This window comes from Apostichopus japonicus, chromosome 2, assembly GCF_037975245.1.
Source record: "Apostichopus japonicus isolate 1M-3 chromosome 2, ASM3797524v1, whole genome shotgun sequence".
Lineage (NCBI taxonomy): Eukaryota > Metazoa > Echinodermata > Holothuroidea > Aspidochirotida > Stichopodidae > Apostichopus > Apostichopus japonicus.
The window spans coordinates 25,077,617-25,096,675 of NC_092562.1; the positions used below are offsets into that span (position 1 = coordinate 25,077,617).

Here is a 19,059-nt window from a genome sequence, read left to right on the forward strand (position 1 = left end):
ATTAATTTATAATCTAATAAAGATATTGAAGATTGTCTGACCCATTATCTCCCTGTGTATTAATTAATATCTGTTAAAAATATATTAAGTGAGCTCTGTGTACAGACTTGTGTAACTTGGGAATTTCCTGAGTATTAATTTTATATCTATTAAAGATATTAAAGATTAAGGATATTAAAATTGTCTGACCTATTAGCAAAGGTCTTCAATAGTTCAACAGCAATCTTTTTTTTACTATACTTGAGAAAACCCAATCTTATGCTTTGTGCCTTCAATACCTGTACAATAGTAATCATTCCAATTGTTAGAAGAAAGGAGTTGGTCTTTTAGCTGATGGATGTTATTACAGAAAACCAAACCAAGCAACTATCATATGTATGTATCGGGATAATATGTATATTTATATATGTATGGGATAATATTTATATTTATGTATGGGATAATATGTATATTTATATATATGTATGGGATAATATGTATATTTATGTATGGGATAATATGTATATTTATATATGGGATAATATGTATATTTATATGTATGTATCGGGATAATATGTATATTTATATATGTATGGGATAATATGTATATTTATATGTATGTATGGGATAATATGTATATTTATGTATGGGATAATATGTATATTTATATGTATGAGATAATATGGAATAAAAAAATATCAGGTTTTAGTTGTCTTTTCAGTGGGCTGGCTTTCCTAACTTGTCCAAGTCATAGTGAGAGCATGTACATGTTTTCAAGTGCATAAGCAATTATGTTTGAACGTGAAACCACTGTCATTGATATATCATATATGTTAAAGAACTCAAAGAATTTGAGGTTATTTAAGTAAAACCCAATCTCTGTTATACTGATTTCTGACATAAGTGTAATAGAGAAAGATAAATATTAATGATGCAAGATATATGTTTCTTGATTTTGTCATATTTATAGACTTAATTCAATTGTGAAGGTGTGTTGGAATGATTATTATTTTTTTTTTTACTGAAACAATGAAAGAATGTTTCCCTAGGGAATTGTCGATTTGACATAGAATGTTGGAACTACATTGTTTAAAGATGGTTGGGTTAGACTTGGTTATTCAAAACATTACACAGTTGTGACTTCCTTTCCAAAAACACCATTATCATCTTCCTTCGTGCATATAAGTTACCTAGACTCTGGTAAACAATAGTATGGTAAACAATAGTATGGGAAACAAATATAAGGTACAATACCAAAGATTGATAAAATGCATCATCTGTGTTATTTTCTTCAGCAGTATACAATGAATTAATTAGCTTCGTCATCAGTTCATTCTGAAAGTTTGCCTTTTGATATATATATATTCCTGTTTCATAATAATGATGTAACCAAGTAGAGACTATAAACACCAACGACATTAATTATCCAGTTCTGTTTATGAGAGTCTCTGGTAAACAATAGTATGGTAAATAAATAATAAACAAATGTAAGGTATAATACCAAAGATTAATAAAATGCATAATTTGTTTTATTTTCTTCATTAGAATACGATGTCATCAATTCATTCTAAAATTTTCCCTTAAATTTTGATATACCTGTTTCATAATAATGATGTAACCAAGTAGAGACTATAACACCAGTATTAATTATCCAGTACTGTAAACCACTATCACTTGATCTCCATTCTAACCTATCGTGATCCTCCTCCCCCCCCCCCCCCGCCTTGCCCTCCTGGACAGTTCCCCAATCCTACCTGTTACTTCTCCTACCTCAACTAACCACCAACTTTATCCATACAAATAATACTATAGTTAATACAGATTTACTCACTGACCTGTATCCTCACAACTTTAGCACTCTTATGATGCCGTGCCTAGAATGAACTGGTAACCTTTTAACACTGCGCCCTCTATGACCGGCCTCTCTAGTCAATGCCCTTCCTTCTCATTCTACCACCCAAAGTGCCTGCATTGTTTCTTTTTTTGTGTTTTATTTTTCTACTATTTTGGAGTATTTATTTACAATTCAAGCTGAATTTGATGTAAACAACTAGTCATTCATTGGGACAACCCCCTAAGATGATTTTAAGTGTCCCAGCAGAAATTTGGTCGTCTGTGACGATCATTAAAAATTTGCCCTGCATCATATTGAGCACCTTAATTTGTGTAGTGTAGAGTTGGTTCCTACGGTAGCTGCCTTTAGTCTATAGTAGAAAACATAATGAGGTGTTACACATACACTAGAAAGAGGCTCACTAAGGACAGCTGCCAAAGTTTGGCAGGAAAATGAGATATTTGAAGATTATCAGTATTGGTCCCAAATTATAGCAAGCTAACAACTGATAGCAGTTCTCATTTAATGATACTTTCCTGTCAGTGGATATGCATCTCCGAATGACTTCAAGACATTTTAAAAATAATTTGTCATTAAAAAATGTATTTTCAACAACTTGCGTTATCTTTTGAAACTGATGTTACGCTGCTTTGGAGTGAATAACCCATGGTTGATCCTACTTCAGTTATACACTTTTGAGTAAGAAAATACTTTGTATATGTTACTGTTGCTACAGTATGTAAGTGATGTCCACATGTTAATATCTTGCATCATTTACAGTGTATAAATTTAAGAAATTTGAAGTGGTTGTCCCCAGGACAACCAGCTAACCAATTTTTGGTTGTCCTGCTGAAATTTTGGTCGTCCTGTAAAGCTATAGTAATTTATCTTCGGAAAAAATACTTGTTTGGGACTCCTAAGAAACCATGAATGTTGAGCGATTTCATGGATTTTAGATCAAATTCTGTGTTTCTTGCCGCAGCCTTGCTGGATTTCATTTTCTAATAATGCTGACTGTAGCAAAGATTGTGTATAATTAGTTAGTTACATGATGGTTTGCTGCTGGGCGTAACGATACAATAACCATGTGGTAAGCTGTAGGTGTACTGTGATGCATGCACTGGCAATGATAATTTGAAAAATGCAATTATCACATTGGAATTGGTCAAAACAAAATTTTATGAAGAACTGAAGAACTTTGAATCCAACCTAATTAAGCTGTTGCTATATGCAGAAGGTTTGAATAGACTTAGTTTATATTGTGTAGTAGTAGTAGTAGTAGTAGTAGTAGTAAGTTGAGTCTCGTCTATCAGACATGCTCAGTGATTAACCTCCGCCACGTATCACGATCTTGCGCAAGGTTTACTGCTTCCTCAAAATTGTTAATGTTAATGCCCTTAAATTGCGACTTTATACTGTGTGAGTTAGCAAATATGAATATTCTGATCATTTTTCCCACCACAGCCAATCAGAGTAGTTGGACTTATCTGCACTTGCTGTACTCTGCTTTATTTACGTTCATATCAACCCCTTAAACCATATGTACATTACTGTAAGATTTGTTTGACTACTGGGACAGTCTTTTTTGATGGTGAACATATTTTTAGAAAGGGACTGCACTTAGCAGGCATGTGATTGCTGATAACAGGGCAGATCTAAAAAAGCAATCTGTGTAGATTTTCCCGCCAACCTTTTGGCTGTTTGCAGATCATGGAAAGTCCCTTAGGACATAGAGAACCGGAAATTTGTATTCTTAACCCTGGCCGCATATTGCGATAGCTATCTATGGAGATTCAGTGCAATCAGTTGACTTAAGCATCCATATATAGTTTCATCTATTTTGTTCATGTGCTAGTTGTTTTTGTTGATCACCTTCTAGATGGTATCTACATTTTGCTTGAATATATAGAAAAAAAATCAATGGAGAACATGACATGAAATGCCCTGTACAGAAATTGACACAGATTGTGCAATGATAACAAACCAGTGTCACTTAAAGGCATTGAATACTCGCCCCAAACCACGTGAAAAAGTTAACTTTCTGTTGCTTGCAAGTGAGGTTTTGTTTGTGTCGCTACAAAATGCAGACAGTAATGAAACGTGATACCTAGTTATCTTTAGCTGGACCTGAGATGTCCATCGCTGTAGCGTTTATACACTGTGCTGTGGGTATTGACCGCAGCTGTATGTACTGACTGTGCACTAGTGTCTAATTACCGACGGTAGCAAGCTATATGTTCATTTCTAGGATCAATGGTGGTGTCTAACACTTCTGTTACACCTCATTCGAAACTAGGTCAGATTACCGGCATCAGACGCTTCTTTTTGCACGAGTCTTGACACCCTTTAATTATGGTGCTTGTACACTAGATCTGGATCAGATCTCGACGTCAGGATCTGATCCTCATGTGGAGATCATTGCTGTAGTGTAAACGCTGTACAGATCCGGATCTGATCCTCCTATCTTGATACTGACAGAGACCAAGATCTGATCCGGATGTCGTGATCAATTTTACAATGTAAACACTCCCGCATTACCAGTGACCCCAGATATCCGGTGACCGCATTACGTCACATGCATTCTCGTGGGAAATTCCAGTCCTGTATCATGCATGTGCTCATTCCTATGTATATTGAGTGAGTGTGGGCCGTGCATAGCATATTATTGTCACCCTAAGGCTACGCTATTATGACAACTAAAGTTTTGGAGTATACAAACTACGCGATCCGCGGCTGCGCATGACACATTTCCAATCCATTTTCTTTACCAACATTCGATGAATATAGCAGGGGAAGGATCAGAGTACGACTCAAGTGTAAATGCGTCTGGATCAGTGCATAAGTTAACCCCATGGAGAGATGATCGTCTGATAACATCAGGGGATCTGATCCGAATCTAAAGCACCCTGATTTCCTGCCTATCAGTCTTATCTGTCTTAGAAGATAATCCTCTTTGGAACAGTAACATAACATTTAAGCCAACTCTGAAGTGGTTCAAGTGTAATAAACAGTGTTCTTGCCTGGCCATACAGTTTGTGTACACAAGAGTGATAAGCATCGAGCTCTAAAGCTTGAGGTGTGAACTCCAGTAAAAACTTCCTGCTGAAAACCCAGACCTGTGGCCCATAAATATTAGGAATACAAGAGTGTTCAGTTCTGTAAGGGGCACTTACATAGCATGAAGATATGAGTGTTAGAAATGCAAAATGACATTTTTTAAACCTAAGTTATAACTTTATGGTGTTTGGAATATTATTATATCCACACACATTTGATATGTTCCTATATTTATTCTTATTAAAATATCTCAAATGTACAATTTGGATAGACTGTATAGATTAGATTTTACCATCATTCATTGATAACTAGACTTTCGATGTGTTTTGGTTAAACCACAACAGAAGCTTGAAATCATGCATACTATTAATAGCCATAGCACCTTTTTTTTCATTTTGTACATGATTGTCGCTGGCAATGCAGGCTTGATGATTTAAGTTATGCATTTCAGAGTCTGCAGTTAGCTACAAGTTTATAATAAAAAAAATATTTCTATAATTATCTCAAAAGTTCTGTAAACTTAAAAGACTTAATATGTCCTCTGTTTGAATAAATTTAAAAGTCTCTGGCCATGAACTTTGAATTCCTTTCACCGATTAATTATGATACAAGTTAAGGATTATAATATGAATTATATACTGAGATATTGTATAACGTGTTTGTTATCCCCCTTCCAATTTCTGTTCTTGATTCGGTAGGGTAACGACCAGTATGTACCACGCACTGGGATACGCCACCGTTCACTACTTCCAGGCTATCATGACCTTTGAACCGAATGACATACATGAAGCAATCAGGTGGATCAAAAACTCCTCACAGGTAGCCGGCATCCTCAGGAGAAAACAGAGAATGTATCAGAGGATACTCGTCAGGAATCCATATGAATTTTATTTGGAAGGTAATGAAATTAATAACCATTTTTCTCGTAATAAAGATATTAATTGCTGAAGTTAGAGTGACAAGTATGTCTATAGTACACGGTCCTATAGTTTTCATTCACATCCAAGAATACATTACATATTATATACTGGACCCTGATTGAAACTATCAAGCACTGGCCATTTACTAAGTCTAAATGGTACCCATAGCACCTCTGGATCCACCCACTAAAGCTCTCTTCTTCTCCACCCTGGACAGTTTAGCAATCGGTGTCCTCTCATGCCCACAAGAACAGACATTGCTGGGATGCGCTTTCTATATACATGCCCTAAAATAGTTGCTTAATTATTGACAGAATTAAACATGGATAAAACTGCATGCCTGATAAATTTATGCTGAAAAGTAAGCAAAATACCTCATACCTCCCCTCAACCCCCTCACACCCCCCTCCATCCTTCAACATGAAGAAATAAAACTAAAAGCAATACATCGTTAAAAAATCTAGCAAATCATAAAGATTTGAATTTCCAAGTTTTTGGTACAGTCACGTTTCTCTTGTGTGATAAAGAAACCATAACATCCTCATTTGCAGACATTGTTGATGTGAAAACTGTAGATATTTTTGGTTTATTGCTCGAAAATAGCAGCTGCCTAAGACTATAAGATTACACTGTATCAGCGCTCCAAGTATTTTGTAATTATCCAACACCAGAGGCATAACAGTCTCCATCAATCTCTTTGTTTATGAGTTTGCTGATTGGATCTAAATTCAGTCGTAAAGGATGTCGGAAAAAAGTGCTGCAGGGTTTTGTTTTAGCAATGTGCTAAAATGCTTCAAACTTAATAGAAAAGATTTTTGTTTTGATGCAAACAAAAGCAAAAATGTAGGTCTCTCTTTGAAGCAGGTGACAGTTAAAGCAGTATGTTAGGCTTGCTGTGCCACGTTGTTCACAATTTGTTGTTATTCTGTGCTGGTCAGTGTAACCATGGAGCTATAATCTGTTTATAGCTCCATGGTGTAACGAAAAGAATTAAAGCATTATGTACATTTAAGATTTGTTTTGGAGAAAAACTAGGTGACTGAAGAAGATAAATGAAGGATTGTAATAAATAAATAAATAAATAAATTATAAATAATAATAATAATAAATTAATAACGATAAATATTTTTAACTGGATATTTTAGTGTCAAAATCCTTTGTAAGGAAAGCAGAGAAATAGAAACAACTCACCTTTCAGAAGATCTTTGTATTGAAATCATGATTTTTTCAAGAATTATTTTCAAGAATCAACACAGTGCAGCATATTTACTATCATAGAACATGAAAAGGGGATTAATTTGATCATCATTTTCTGCTATATTGGCTGTAAAAATTGATAGGTTTAAATTAAGTTTCAGCAAATTAACAAAGCATTTTTTATATTGACTTTGGCAAAATTGTGCGTTATGGTTAGTCTTGTACTCAATTTTGAGTGGTCCGAGTCAGGAAAACTTTTCGAAGAATGATGCGATTAGTGCCCAAAAATATGATGAATCAAATGATTTGCTGATTGTGAATGCTGTACCAAACAAAATTAGCATCTGGGTACATGCATAACCAAATCTTTCTATTATGAAAATATAAAACCATTCCTACTGACTTACTATTCATTTGGAGCTGGTACCAAGAAAGGTAAGTCTTACAGTTAATTGATAAATTGAAATGTTATATTGAGAATGACTCTGTATTTTTGGGGCAAAACTGGGGGAAAATTTTGATATATATCCACAAACAGAAAACTTCTAAGATGATAATTGCCACTTTAAAGGCTAATATTTTAATCGTCTCTAGAGATATATGTAGAAATTGGGAAACAAAGCATAGTAAATGTTTGAAGTTGAAGGAATTGTGTCACAAGTACAGGCATATCAGGTACTTCAAAAGCTGTAATAAAAAATATCTTTGTGGCTTTAGATACACTATGAGCATCGTACATATAGAGTTTGACCTACATAGCCGGAACTGAGACCTACAAATTTTATAATGTACAGTATGAAGTATGCTCAGTATCTCACTTCTAATAAAAATGATGAAATTCTGTGAAATTGAATAAATCAGAAGAAGCTACATCTGTAAGATAATGAAAGCTTGGATGACCAAGATGGTTTATTGAACTTATAATGTTTGATGCCATGAGATAACTTGAGTATCTAGGGCGCCGCAGAAACTGGGGGAATAAAAATCATGTACCAAAGGACGGTTAAAAGCAAGATGGAGTAAACCTGTTTTCTCAGGAGAGTTTCTAAAGAGGCTGATAATCAGTCTTGATGGCAAATGGGATCAAATAAACAGCTCTAGAAAGAGGTCTGTATATATATGTTCACTTTATATAGGGAAGTGGGAAGCAATTTTCTTACATTTTTGTTTTGTTTTTAGTATATATTGTCCAATTTACTAATGGCATAACTATGGAAATGAATAAAGTTATGTCGTTGATATGTACCTGGGGGAGATATCAAGACAAAACTGGTTTCATGTTTGTGATCATAACTCAAAGGGTTATCATGAAGTAATATTGATGCCAGAATTAACTTGCTTAAAATTTCTAGGATTTTTCCTAGAAGTACTCTTCATCCCAAGTTGTTCTCAGAGTTCAATACGAGTTATGGTAGACGATTAAATTTCTTTTGAGTGGAAAAAAAACATTCTTTCTAGTAAAAACAGGGACTCTTAAACTCCTTGCAAGCAATGTAACTTTATAATTGTCTAAAACATGTTGTTACGCATATTCAATGAAAATATACATACAAGTAAAATAAACAGGTGCCTTGAAAGTCCAACTCGAGCAGTCAATTGTCGCAGAATGAAAATTGTGCCAGCTGGTTACAGTTTATATGTCAAATTAAAATATTTGCCATGCATTTTACCAAGAGGTCAGTATTAATCTAACTTGTGTAAGCCTTAATTTCTCTATATTTGTCCTCAAATATATTGTCAAGACACATCATGTCCACACAACAGCTCTTAGCCATAGCTGCGACTCAGTACTATACTCCTCTGGCCTCCTTTCATGCAAAGAAGATGTGATCAAAGCGCATCTTTCGGTTCACACAATCCATTAACAGCCTCTCAAAATTCAACCTGGGAATTTATTGTTCGTGGAAAGACGTGATCGGCCTGCTTAATTTGATCCACAGTCACGTCTCTTCACCTGTCCAGGGATGTAAGGGAGTCCCAAGGTTTACTCGGAATGGAATAGGCTCCGATTTTATCGAGTCGATATTCAAGTGGGTTTGGCTCAGGATATTGTTTAACCTTGAGGCTTTTTTTTCTTGGATGCGAATAATTAGTGATTTCACGATGCTTGAGGAGAAATGACAAACTATTCCCATAGTTCTCAAGTGTTTGTACCAACTTTCCAAAATTTGATACTTATAGGTGCAAGCAAAAATTAAGGAATAAAACAAAATATATATAACAAATGAATAAATAAATAAACATTGGGGGAGTTCGGTTCATATTTTCAAACCGTCCATTTTTAAGTTTGAGATCTAGCGAAAGATGAAAAATACAATTTACAAGTAGTCGCTGCAGTTACCGGTTGATTATGTTAATGCTACTGTACATGGTTTTCGCTCTAAACAATTTAGTCGTCTGAAGGAAGGTTGACAAATTTCAATTGTGTGTTAACGGTATTGTGACTATATAATATATATATCCTAACAGTGTATATTAAAAGCAATCCAATCAAAGTGGAGACGTAACATGAAAAAAAAGCATACTTGTAGAGTCTGTACAGACTGCCAGATTCATAAGTTTAATTTGTGACAAATACATATTAACAGAATAAAATTAATCATTTTTTAATTTTTTTTTTATAATTCACCATTTTCTCCTTTGAAACCCCTATTGGCCCCCATCCTCCAAATTAAGGCATGATCACCCAAAGATCTGTTTTTTTTATCTCTTAGATCCCTTAATTCAGTTTTGAGTTAAAGGATTGGGTTCATGTTTTGGTTAACCTAATGGTAATAATAGCTCAGTGTTACTGTAGCTGTTAGTTTAGTGTTAGCTCAGTGTAAACTCAGTGTTAGCTCAGCACGGAGTGGTAGCTCAGTGGTTAATGCCGGTGCCTTTCAATCATAAGGTCCCTGGTTTGAGTCCCTCCTAGATTAATGTATGTCATTCAGTTACAGAATTGTTGACAATTGACAATTCATAATCATGGACGTTAAATATGAATCTAATGAGGCTTCTTCGCGAGTTCCTGCTTGCAGAAGGATCTAATATACATACTGTACATAGACATAATACCCATTAAATATAAACTTCTTGTGAAGACGTGGTGATTCCTAAGAAATCACAACCGAGGACCTGGAATTCTTTTGTTCAAGTCCTCGGTCCGAATAAAAAAACAAATGCACACACACAGACACAAGTTTTGTCTCTTGGTTACAATGATTCAAAATCAAATCTATAAAACGTGCAGTTAATGCTTCAGCAGAGAGTTATATTTAGAAGTTTAACATGCTCATCCGGTGGAAGACAAGTTGCACTCATGCGAGCTTCAATATCAATCTTTCATATGCCAATTCCCTTCTGGAAATTCTGGACATGTATCTTTTCATGATCGTTAATCCCCAATTTCTGCCGGAGTTTTATCCGATTTTCGTGGTCGGACCAGACTTTGCCCGTGTCAAATTGATTCCTTTCCGCTAAATTTGTTTCTCTTTTTTTCTTCAGAGGAGGCACATGCCGAACTTTGTTACGCTGAATCCGTCCTAGAGAGAGCGTTGCTAACGTTTATCCAAGACGATAACCTGGTTAGCTTCATCAAAGGAGGCCTCAAGATAAGAAGTGGCTACCACGCATACAAGTAAGCCATATTGACAGAGGAATTTGGGTAATGGTATATATATATAGATACAAGTGGCAGTTTTATGGGAGTCTCTGTTGTCTTAGGAAAGAAATTCGATTTGTTTCCTGATGCATGTAGTAGTATCAGACCTCAGTTAGTTATAAATAAACAAGAGAAAGAGGGCAGTATTTAAGATTGAATACTGACTAGTATCGAAGTGTATTGAGTCTGCTGGTTTCTTGTTTTGAATACAACAATTACCAGCACTGCCCCATAGCAAGGGTTCTCTATAAAGTTTATACAAGGACTAGTTTTATAAACCATTTGGTTGGAGCAGAATTTTATGCAGAATCAAAACTTCACTATACCAAGATTGAACTTAAGTGCGGGATAAGCCAGAGGGTTGCTGAAACCTCAAGCCTTAAAGGCATTGAAGACTCGCCCCAAACCGCATGCCTCGCTCTAAAAAAGTTAACTTTCCGTTGCTTGCAAGTGACGTTTTGTTCGTGTCTCTACAAAATGCAGACAGTAATGAAACGAGATACCTTGTTATCTTTAGCTGGACCTGAGATGTCCATCGTTGTATCGCTGACACTGTGCTGTGGGTATTGACTGCAGCTGTATGTACTGACTGTACACTAGTCTCTAATTACCGAAGGTAGCAAACTGTGTGTGTATTTTCTGGGATCGATGGTGGTGTCTAACAATTCTGTTACACCTCATTCGAAACTAGGTCAGATTACCGACATTAGATGTTTCTTTTTGCGTGAGTCTTCACACCCTTTAAGGGACGGACACAGGACAGATTAGGGCAAGATTATGGGCTGATTTTGTGTTTTGCTAGCTTCATTTAAATCTTTCATGGGCCAGACATAGCCAACCTGCTATTTACTGAGAACAAAGCCTTTTTGGGTAAAAAAGTCAAATGTACAACATTCTGAAGTTAAATTTCATTAATTCCTCACTATGTTACGCCCTCCTTTGTTGGTCTTTCCTCCAGAAATGCCGTCCAACTTCTTAGCAACAGAAAGTGGAAAGATGCTGCCTCAAAAATGCATTTTGAAAGTGGTGTTCGGCTGGGCCGAGGATCATTCAACCTGGTAACAATTGATCTTTTGTTCTCTATCAGTAATTGTAGTCTTTTGTCTGTTCTATTGCATTTGTACATTGGAAAACAACAGTTTTTTTGGAAAATTACCCTTTTTTAAACTTTTTTTAATGGTTAATTTTGACTGACTCACTTCAAGCAAAACAGGAAGAAAAAATTGTTCAAAAGGCTGATGATATTAAAGTCCATGAATTAATTTCATCCAATTTGTAGACATTCTATATTTTTCAATAGCCTTCAGCAGCACTCTTATTAATTGCATCTCTTGGTCACTGCAATACATCAACAAACCATGTTCTTATTTCTCCAGTTCAGTTCAGATCTGGGAGCACTTTAATAATTACAATTAAGGACTGTGATTCCTAGAAACTGATTATGGAAGGGAGCTGTAAATTCTGTGTTTAAATGCAGACAGTTTGAGATTTCTTGTCATAAATAGCTTTTGGTCACTGCAAGTTAATAATCTCCTTTCCTTGACCATTCCTTCCAAGAAAACAGGTCTTCCAAAATTTGATTGAAGAAGGTTGAGTTGATCAGAGTTTGAGTGTATGATGAAGTGTTCAATGTTGCCTAATTTTTTTCTTGCACTCTTGATTTTCTGGGGGGGGGGGGGCATTTAGCTATGATGACCCATTTTAAACTGTAAGAATTGTTTCAAGTTGTTTCAAGTAAGGACCAAAATATTAGCCGGGGACAAATTTTAATTCCACAAGACTCCTTTAACTTCTTTTCATGTCATTGTCCTTGTTGGTCCTGAAGAAACCAAATAAAAAATTTCCCCCTCTCAATGGTATGGCACTTGATTTGCAGAATACCAGTGTAATATGAAATGTATGTATGTATATATGTATGTATTGTAGATCCTCCTGCAAGCAGGAACTCGCGAAGAAGCCATCATTGGCTTATCAAAGCCGCAAGCTGACTGAAGTCAGTCTCTTAGATTCATTTTTAACGTCCATGATTATGAATTGTCAATTGTCAACAACTCTGTAACTGGACGACATACATTAATCTTGGAGAGACTCAAACCGGGGACCTTATGATTGGAAGGCACCGGCGTTAACAACGGAGCTAACACTCCTGCTAACACTGAGCTAACACTAATGTCCAAAGAATGGCGCACCTTCATCATTTCGATGGTATTACAGTATACAGTATTATGTATATAGTACTGTATATAAAACCTGCCTTAGACTTTATCACTGTGAATCTTCACTTGGTAAGGAGACCTATGTTCTATGTAACCTATATGCTCTATTATTTCCAAGCTCTACACTCTACGGTCTACGCTCTACTCTCTACGCTCTGTTAAGGACAATAAGGTTTTCCATGCACACATAGAGCTCTGTTAAGATGTATGTAGAACCCTTGTGGGTACTATGAGTATGGAAATATAGATGTAGGGCCATAATTCAAGTAACCAATTAAAAAATTACTGTTCTTTCCCTATCGCTCCTGATGCATGTTCATGTTGCAATAATGTTCAATTCTGATAATGCTACATTGCATGGAGATCCATAAGGTTCGTTTTCAGGCCGGCACACTAACTTAATTTACAATTAACGCGATGTCTCTTTGCCTAATCATCCTCAGGTTTTGATGTCCCAGATACATACTTTGACCTGATTATTATCTCATTCCCAACTTAAAGCAGCATCTTGAGTGATTTTGAGATTCTTTGATGCCTTCATTTTGTACTAAAATCCCATCAACATGATGTTTGTTAGCGTGAATTTACAAATTACGATAGAAGTAAAAACATTTTTTTTTTTCAATTTCCTTGTCGCATGGGATACTATTCTAATATTGAAAAACTATACATAGGTGAAAGAACCGTTGAAAACTGATTGGAAATGCATAATTGTCAGTTAATTAATGATAAAAAACATACCAAGATTGTGGTGTTTACTGTTGAATCCATTTCATTCTTAGTTTGGTTAGGCAAAATGGATTTTGGTCAAAAGTTCTGACGTTTCCAAACCCCCAAAGGCAGCTTTAACCAGTAAAGACACTCAATATGTTAAAGTTGCCTTTAGTAATAGAACATTATGTGAGATCAGAAACTCAAAACATTGCTGTGCTTTTGAAAGTTGGCTTATCGTTATGAAACAAAAGGATGAGAGGATAGGTAGCAAAAGATTTTATCTTTTATGCAGATTTGTTAATCTATTAACTAAATCCATTTACTCAGCTACCAGGAAAGAGTTTGAGTATTGTTGTTGAAAGGGTGGCCAGCAAGGGGGTGGGGGAGATTTTGGCAGGGGACCTATTTGAAAAGTGGGTAAATGGTGCTTGATGCTTTATTTAGAATGGAGTTATAGTTTGTTTCTAATTTAGTAAATTTGTGTTGAGATGTGTGTATGTGGGGGAGGGTGGAGGATGGTGGGAGAGGTGGGGGAGACCTTGCGTGAACAAAAAATTGATAAAACTTCAAAAGCATTTCCAGAAAGGAAGAAGGGTATCCTGTAAACAGGTAAAGTCATAAATGAAAAACTGACGTTCCAAATAAATATATACAGTACAACTGTGGTGGAAATTACCATTTCATGATTACATGTTAACAATCCCCAGTGTATATATATATACTGCTTCAGTACAGTGAACCTACCCATAGGTATACAGGTTCAGTGGTATTTATTATTTATTTTATTTTTAGTTTACAGAATTTATGTAGTGCCTTATCCAATATGAACTTGCTCTAAGGGTGCTTTACAATAAAACATACAAAACAAGAAAATTAACAATAAACGAATGTTAAAGATACAGATCTATATAAAAAGGTAAAATAGGATTAAATAGTAGAAAGGCAAAATAAGAACAAAATTCAAATTCTTTGTAAAAAAGCTAAAAATGAACTTTAAAAATATATAAGAAAAAGACACAATTCTTTAAAAGGCAAAATCAATAAAAGGCAGCTCTAAAAAGGTATATGAAAAATAGAAGGTATATAAAATATACTATTGTATTTACTTCGCTCCTTGCTTACTTGTCTCCCCACAACCCTAGCACTCTTATTCTACCATGCCTAGAATGTCCAGGCAACCTTTAACACTGTTCCCTCTATGACCGGCTCCTCCGGTCAATGCCCTTGCTTCTTATTCTACCATCCAAATTGCCAGCATCATGCATTTTTTAGTCTGTTTTTTTTTCCCTTATCGTTATTCGTACGGAACTGTGACCTAGGATTCAAGTATTTCAAAATGTACGCTACTGACGCACTCACCAAGCGCCGTAACCCATAATCCTAGTTTGGACCTTTTTTACAGGTTCCCTCCTCTTATCTGCAGGCAATTCCTATTGACAGTAACCAGAATTTTTTTTTTTTTGTGGGGTGGGGGGGGGAGAATTATTTGTAAGTGGAATAATTCTGGTTCAACTGTTAAGTAAGCTAAGCTATGGCACAAAGGGATGAAGCTGTAATTTAAAAGAAAGAGAAAAACTAGCAACTATTATTTTGAGAGTATTTTGATAGATTGAATGTTTTATTGCTTTGGTTTCGGAAGTCATGTAAATTTTGCTCTAGATGTTCTTCTTCCCGGAGCGGTCTCCGATATTCTCTTCTTATTCTCAGAGATTTTTAAATTTTGTGATAAAAAACTGTCATCCTCTTTATCCACCCTGAAAAAAGTACTTAATCCTGCATGCACTCTGAAGCTTACATTGCAAGTGAGTTTGTTATCTTTACATTTATGTTACATTTAGTTGCTTTAGGCTTTCCAAGAGTAAAAACAGTTTGTATAGAGGAACTAGAGTTTAAACTTTAAAAAAAAATGGGGCAAATCCTTTTTTGTTTTTCTGTTCATTAATTCTAATTCACAGAAATTAGTAAGTGATTTTCTCTAATTCAGACATTAAGTGGACTGGATCAGGCATTTTTAGTATACAAATAATAAAATACACCATGGCTTGTTGTAAAATTTGCAAGTGGCAAACATGTTGTTGGTTATGAAAGGAATTCCTGCCTCTGACCACAGAAATCATCTTGTAGGGAAGGGTGAGGGGAATGGGTTGGGAGGGTTGTGGTTCTCACATGCTTATTTCTTAACAGAGACATTGAAATTGTTTAAATCCAGATTAAAAATGAATATCTAACTTAGTAAAAGATACAATATAGTCAACCATAAATGAAATCTATTTATCATTTTTTGTGTGTGCAATAAATGCTCGTTATTGATGTGTGATGAATTTCCCGTCCGTATAAGCAACAATTAACCCTCTGGTAGCAAGACCCCTCCGGTTGCTTAATAAAGCAGTTTGCAAAGATTTTTTTGCCCGCTCCATCATCGGGTGGTTGAACCTGGAGCAGTTTATAATTCTCTTCCAGCTTAATTGCAGAGTCAGAGATAAAGCAGCCAGCCGGTTGAAAACTAAAATAATTTAATAAATATATACAATCCACTTCCCCATCAGACCTCATGGAAATCGTTTTAGTAAGAATCTTTGCGTGAAATTTTTTTTGACGTATTACCACCTTGCTGCAAAAGGTAAAATTGTACTTTACTAGGTGTACTCTATACATATCTTTGCCGCAGCATGGCAACCAAATTGATGTAACATCTGCTAACCAACTAATCCCGAGAAGTACAGCCATGTCAGTTTCAAAACTGTAAGGACCAACGATATGTACATTTTTTGGTCTAATCATTGAATCGGTCTAAAGGTTATTGAATCATTTAATAGTTTTATGCTACCAAATTTTCCAATATTCTGAGAAATAATAATGATTCCCACTGGACTATATTTCCCTGAAAGGTCAAACTTTAAGATTTTTTGATCCATAATATTATACATGGTGCCCTGCTTGCTAAAATCTCTTCCCAGGGAAGAAAAAGCACACCTTGTGGTGCTCATCCGTCAATATATTGTCGGTCGTCATGATAAATTTAATATTTTAAAATCACCGTCCTTGAGAAAGCTGAGTTTTGATTGGTCAACCATGAAATGGCCTCAGGTGGCATTTGCGAGTTTTACATTATCAATCAAAGTATAAGAAAAGTTAAGAATTTTAAGATCATGTCCTTAATATCAAGCCTTCCGGCAAACAAATATCTGGTGCTAGATATTATAAAAACATCCCAACTTTAATATTGCGAAAAATAATCAGAGAAATGTCCTTGTACCATTTTATCAAAAAGATGTTTTCTGTGCGAGAATTTAGTGCAAGATTTTTCATAAAATTTTAACTGGCTCAATTCTAACTTCCATATCAAATATATAAATAAATTTTTCTTTTCATTAGCCAAATTAAAAAAAAGGTACATTGCTTCTGAAGGCTGTAATTTAGGGTGATTAAGTTTGAAGAGTACTATAAAACTAGATTAAAAATGGATTGCATTTTATAAATAGTATTTTGTTGTTTTATTACAGTTACAGTAACATGTTTGGTTCCTGTGTAATTCTCCTATCTACAATCTTGTTAATGTAAATACCATAATCTTTCTATTAATATTCTGGTAAAATGTGTTTTCTATATATCTCTGTTCTGTTTAATAGACTATAGAAACGAATTTGCATAATATTAATTCATATAATATTCCTTTCTTTAATTCCTCATTTCAATATTCCCTTCTTTAATTCCTCATTTTAGAAACAACATACTTACTCTATCTATTCTGAATAATAATGGACTACTGTAGTCTAGGAGACTGCAGAGATTGCAGAGATTAAATTTGCATAAATATTTATTCACTCTCATTTACCTCACTTTCTGTGGATACATGACAGCAACAGAATTATTGCTCTGTTAGACCAAGAGTTGCAGACAGAGATTAAAGTTTGCATCACTGATTTCTTTTATTCACCGTTTTCAATTCATATTTATATTTCATGGCGTCAATAGAATTTTTCTATATCCCTGCTCTGTTATACCCAGAGTTACAGAGATTAAATTTGCATCAATCTTTCTTAATATTTACTCCCTTGGCATTGGCTATTCTGTTATAATGTCAGTGATAGAAACTTTGGTATATCACAGCTCTTCTAGTTTGGAGTTGCAAATATTAATTTATAAACAGTTTCGTTTTTCTAGTGTCCATCATAGGTCACGACTACTTTTACCCAACTTTTTTGTTTCTGTTACTAAATTCATGAATTGAAATTGCAATATCAGAAATAAATTTAAAATTGCATGAAATTGAGCTTAGTTCTCAGCAATCAATGAGGGATTTGAATGTTAGTATAGATATGATATTTTAATATGCATTTTTGAAGAAGGAGGAATGGCTTTTTGACTTTATTGGAACAATGCTAAATATAACCAATTAGACAAAAATAAAAGAACCAAAGAGCAATACATACAGTAATGTGTTCGTAATGACAACATTTAGACAGTTGAGAAAGTTGTGTGAAAGTAAGTTGGCCTGACGTTTCGATCCTAGCAGGATCTTCTTCAGAGGCTTAATGACAAGTTACAGTAACAGAAGGGACAAAAACACGCACAGAATACAGACAGTAAGAAAGTTGAAGCACTTTATATGTTCTATACAAATGTTAATTGTTGTCTGTCCACTAAAAATTCAAGACGTTCAAGATATGCAATTTAACAGTTTTCACGAAAAAAGAAACTCCAATGAAAAAGACCTCTAAAAGGTGAAAAAAGTCAGTCCACTAAAAATTCAAGATATGCAACTTAACAGTTTTCATGATAAAAGGAACTCCAATGAAAAAGACCTCTAAAAGGTAAAAACGAAAGAAAGAAAGAAAAAAATGCATAGATATCCAGTTCATTAACACAGTGAGAGCTACCATGAGTTCTTTTGATATTTGGGTTACAAACCGATATGAACCCTAACTTTATGCATTGAGTTAACACATTTCTTTCATTTTCATGGACTGTTTCAACAAATTTAAGTTTGTTTGTTTAGTATTTCTGGTACCCCTTTAAAATAGTAATTGCTCTTCCGAGATGGTGTAGAACGCAGGCGGAAGTACTCCCTCAACTCTTGAGAATTAATGGCACGCTTTTCGTCTCTCCAAAAACAAGGTACATGCGGCCACAGCTTGCAGTGATTAGATTATAATACAGTAGTGAGAACAAATTTGACATTAATGAAACTTTTTTTCAGGATAGTCATTAATCAACAGACTAAGTTTTACCTCTGACAGAACTCTGTTGTGCAGCTATCTGACACTACCACTGATCCTGTACAATAAATCACCATGCACAGAAAAAACATAATTATACTGCCAAATTTGTTCCGAGATGAGATGAGAGAAGAAAAAAACTGTGAAATATGGTTTATTAAAAATTTAAGGGAGAATCGGAAAAGATAATTTGTATCACGAGTCTACAGAGTCTGAATAATTAATGATTTAAATGGTTATAAATCTGCTTTGTTAAGAAGAAAGATAAAACTATAAATAA

The 19,059-nt window shown here is 34.9% G+C and overlaps 1 protein-coding gene across 2 annotated transcripts in view; it reads left to right on the forward strand.

Annotated features, from left to right (window-relative positions):
* LOC139983628 (tetratricopeptide repeat protein 39B-like) overlaps window positions 1-19,059 on the forward strand; it is a 110,866-nt gene that overhangs the window by 75,193 nt on the left and 16,614 nt on the right. For both annotated transcript variants that reach the window (XM_071997306.1, XM_071997312.1), the window contains 3 exons: window positions 5,569-5,768; window positions 10,474-10,606; window positions 11,589-11,688. In XM_071997306.1, coding sequence (XP_071853407.1) covers window positions 5,569-5,768; window positions 10,474-10,606; window positions 11,589-11,688 — 433 coding nt within the window. The remainder of the gene's footprint in view (window positions 1-5,568; window positions 5,769-10,473; window positions 10,607-11,588; window positions 11,689-19,059) is intronic.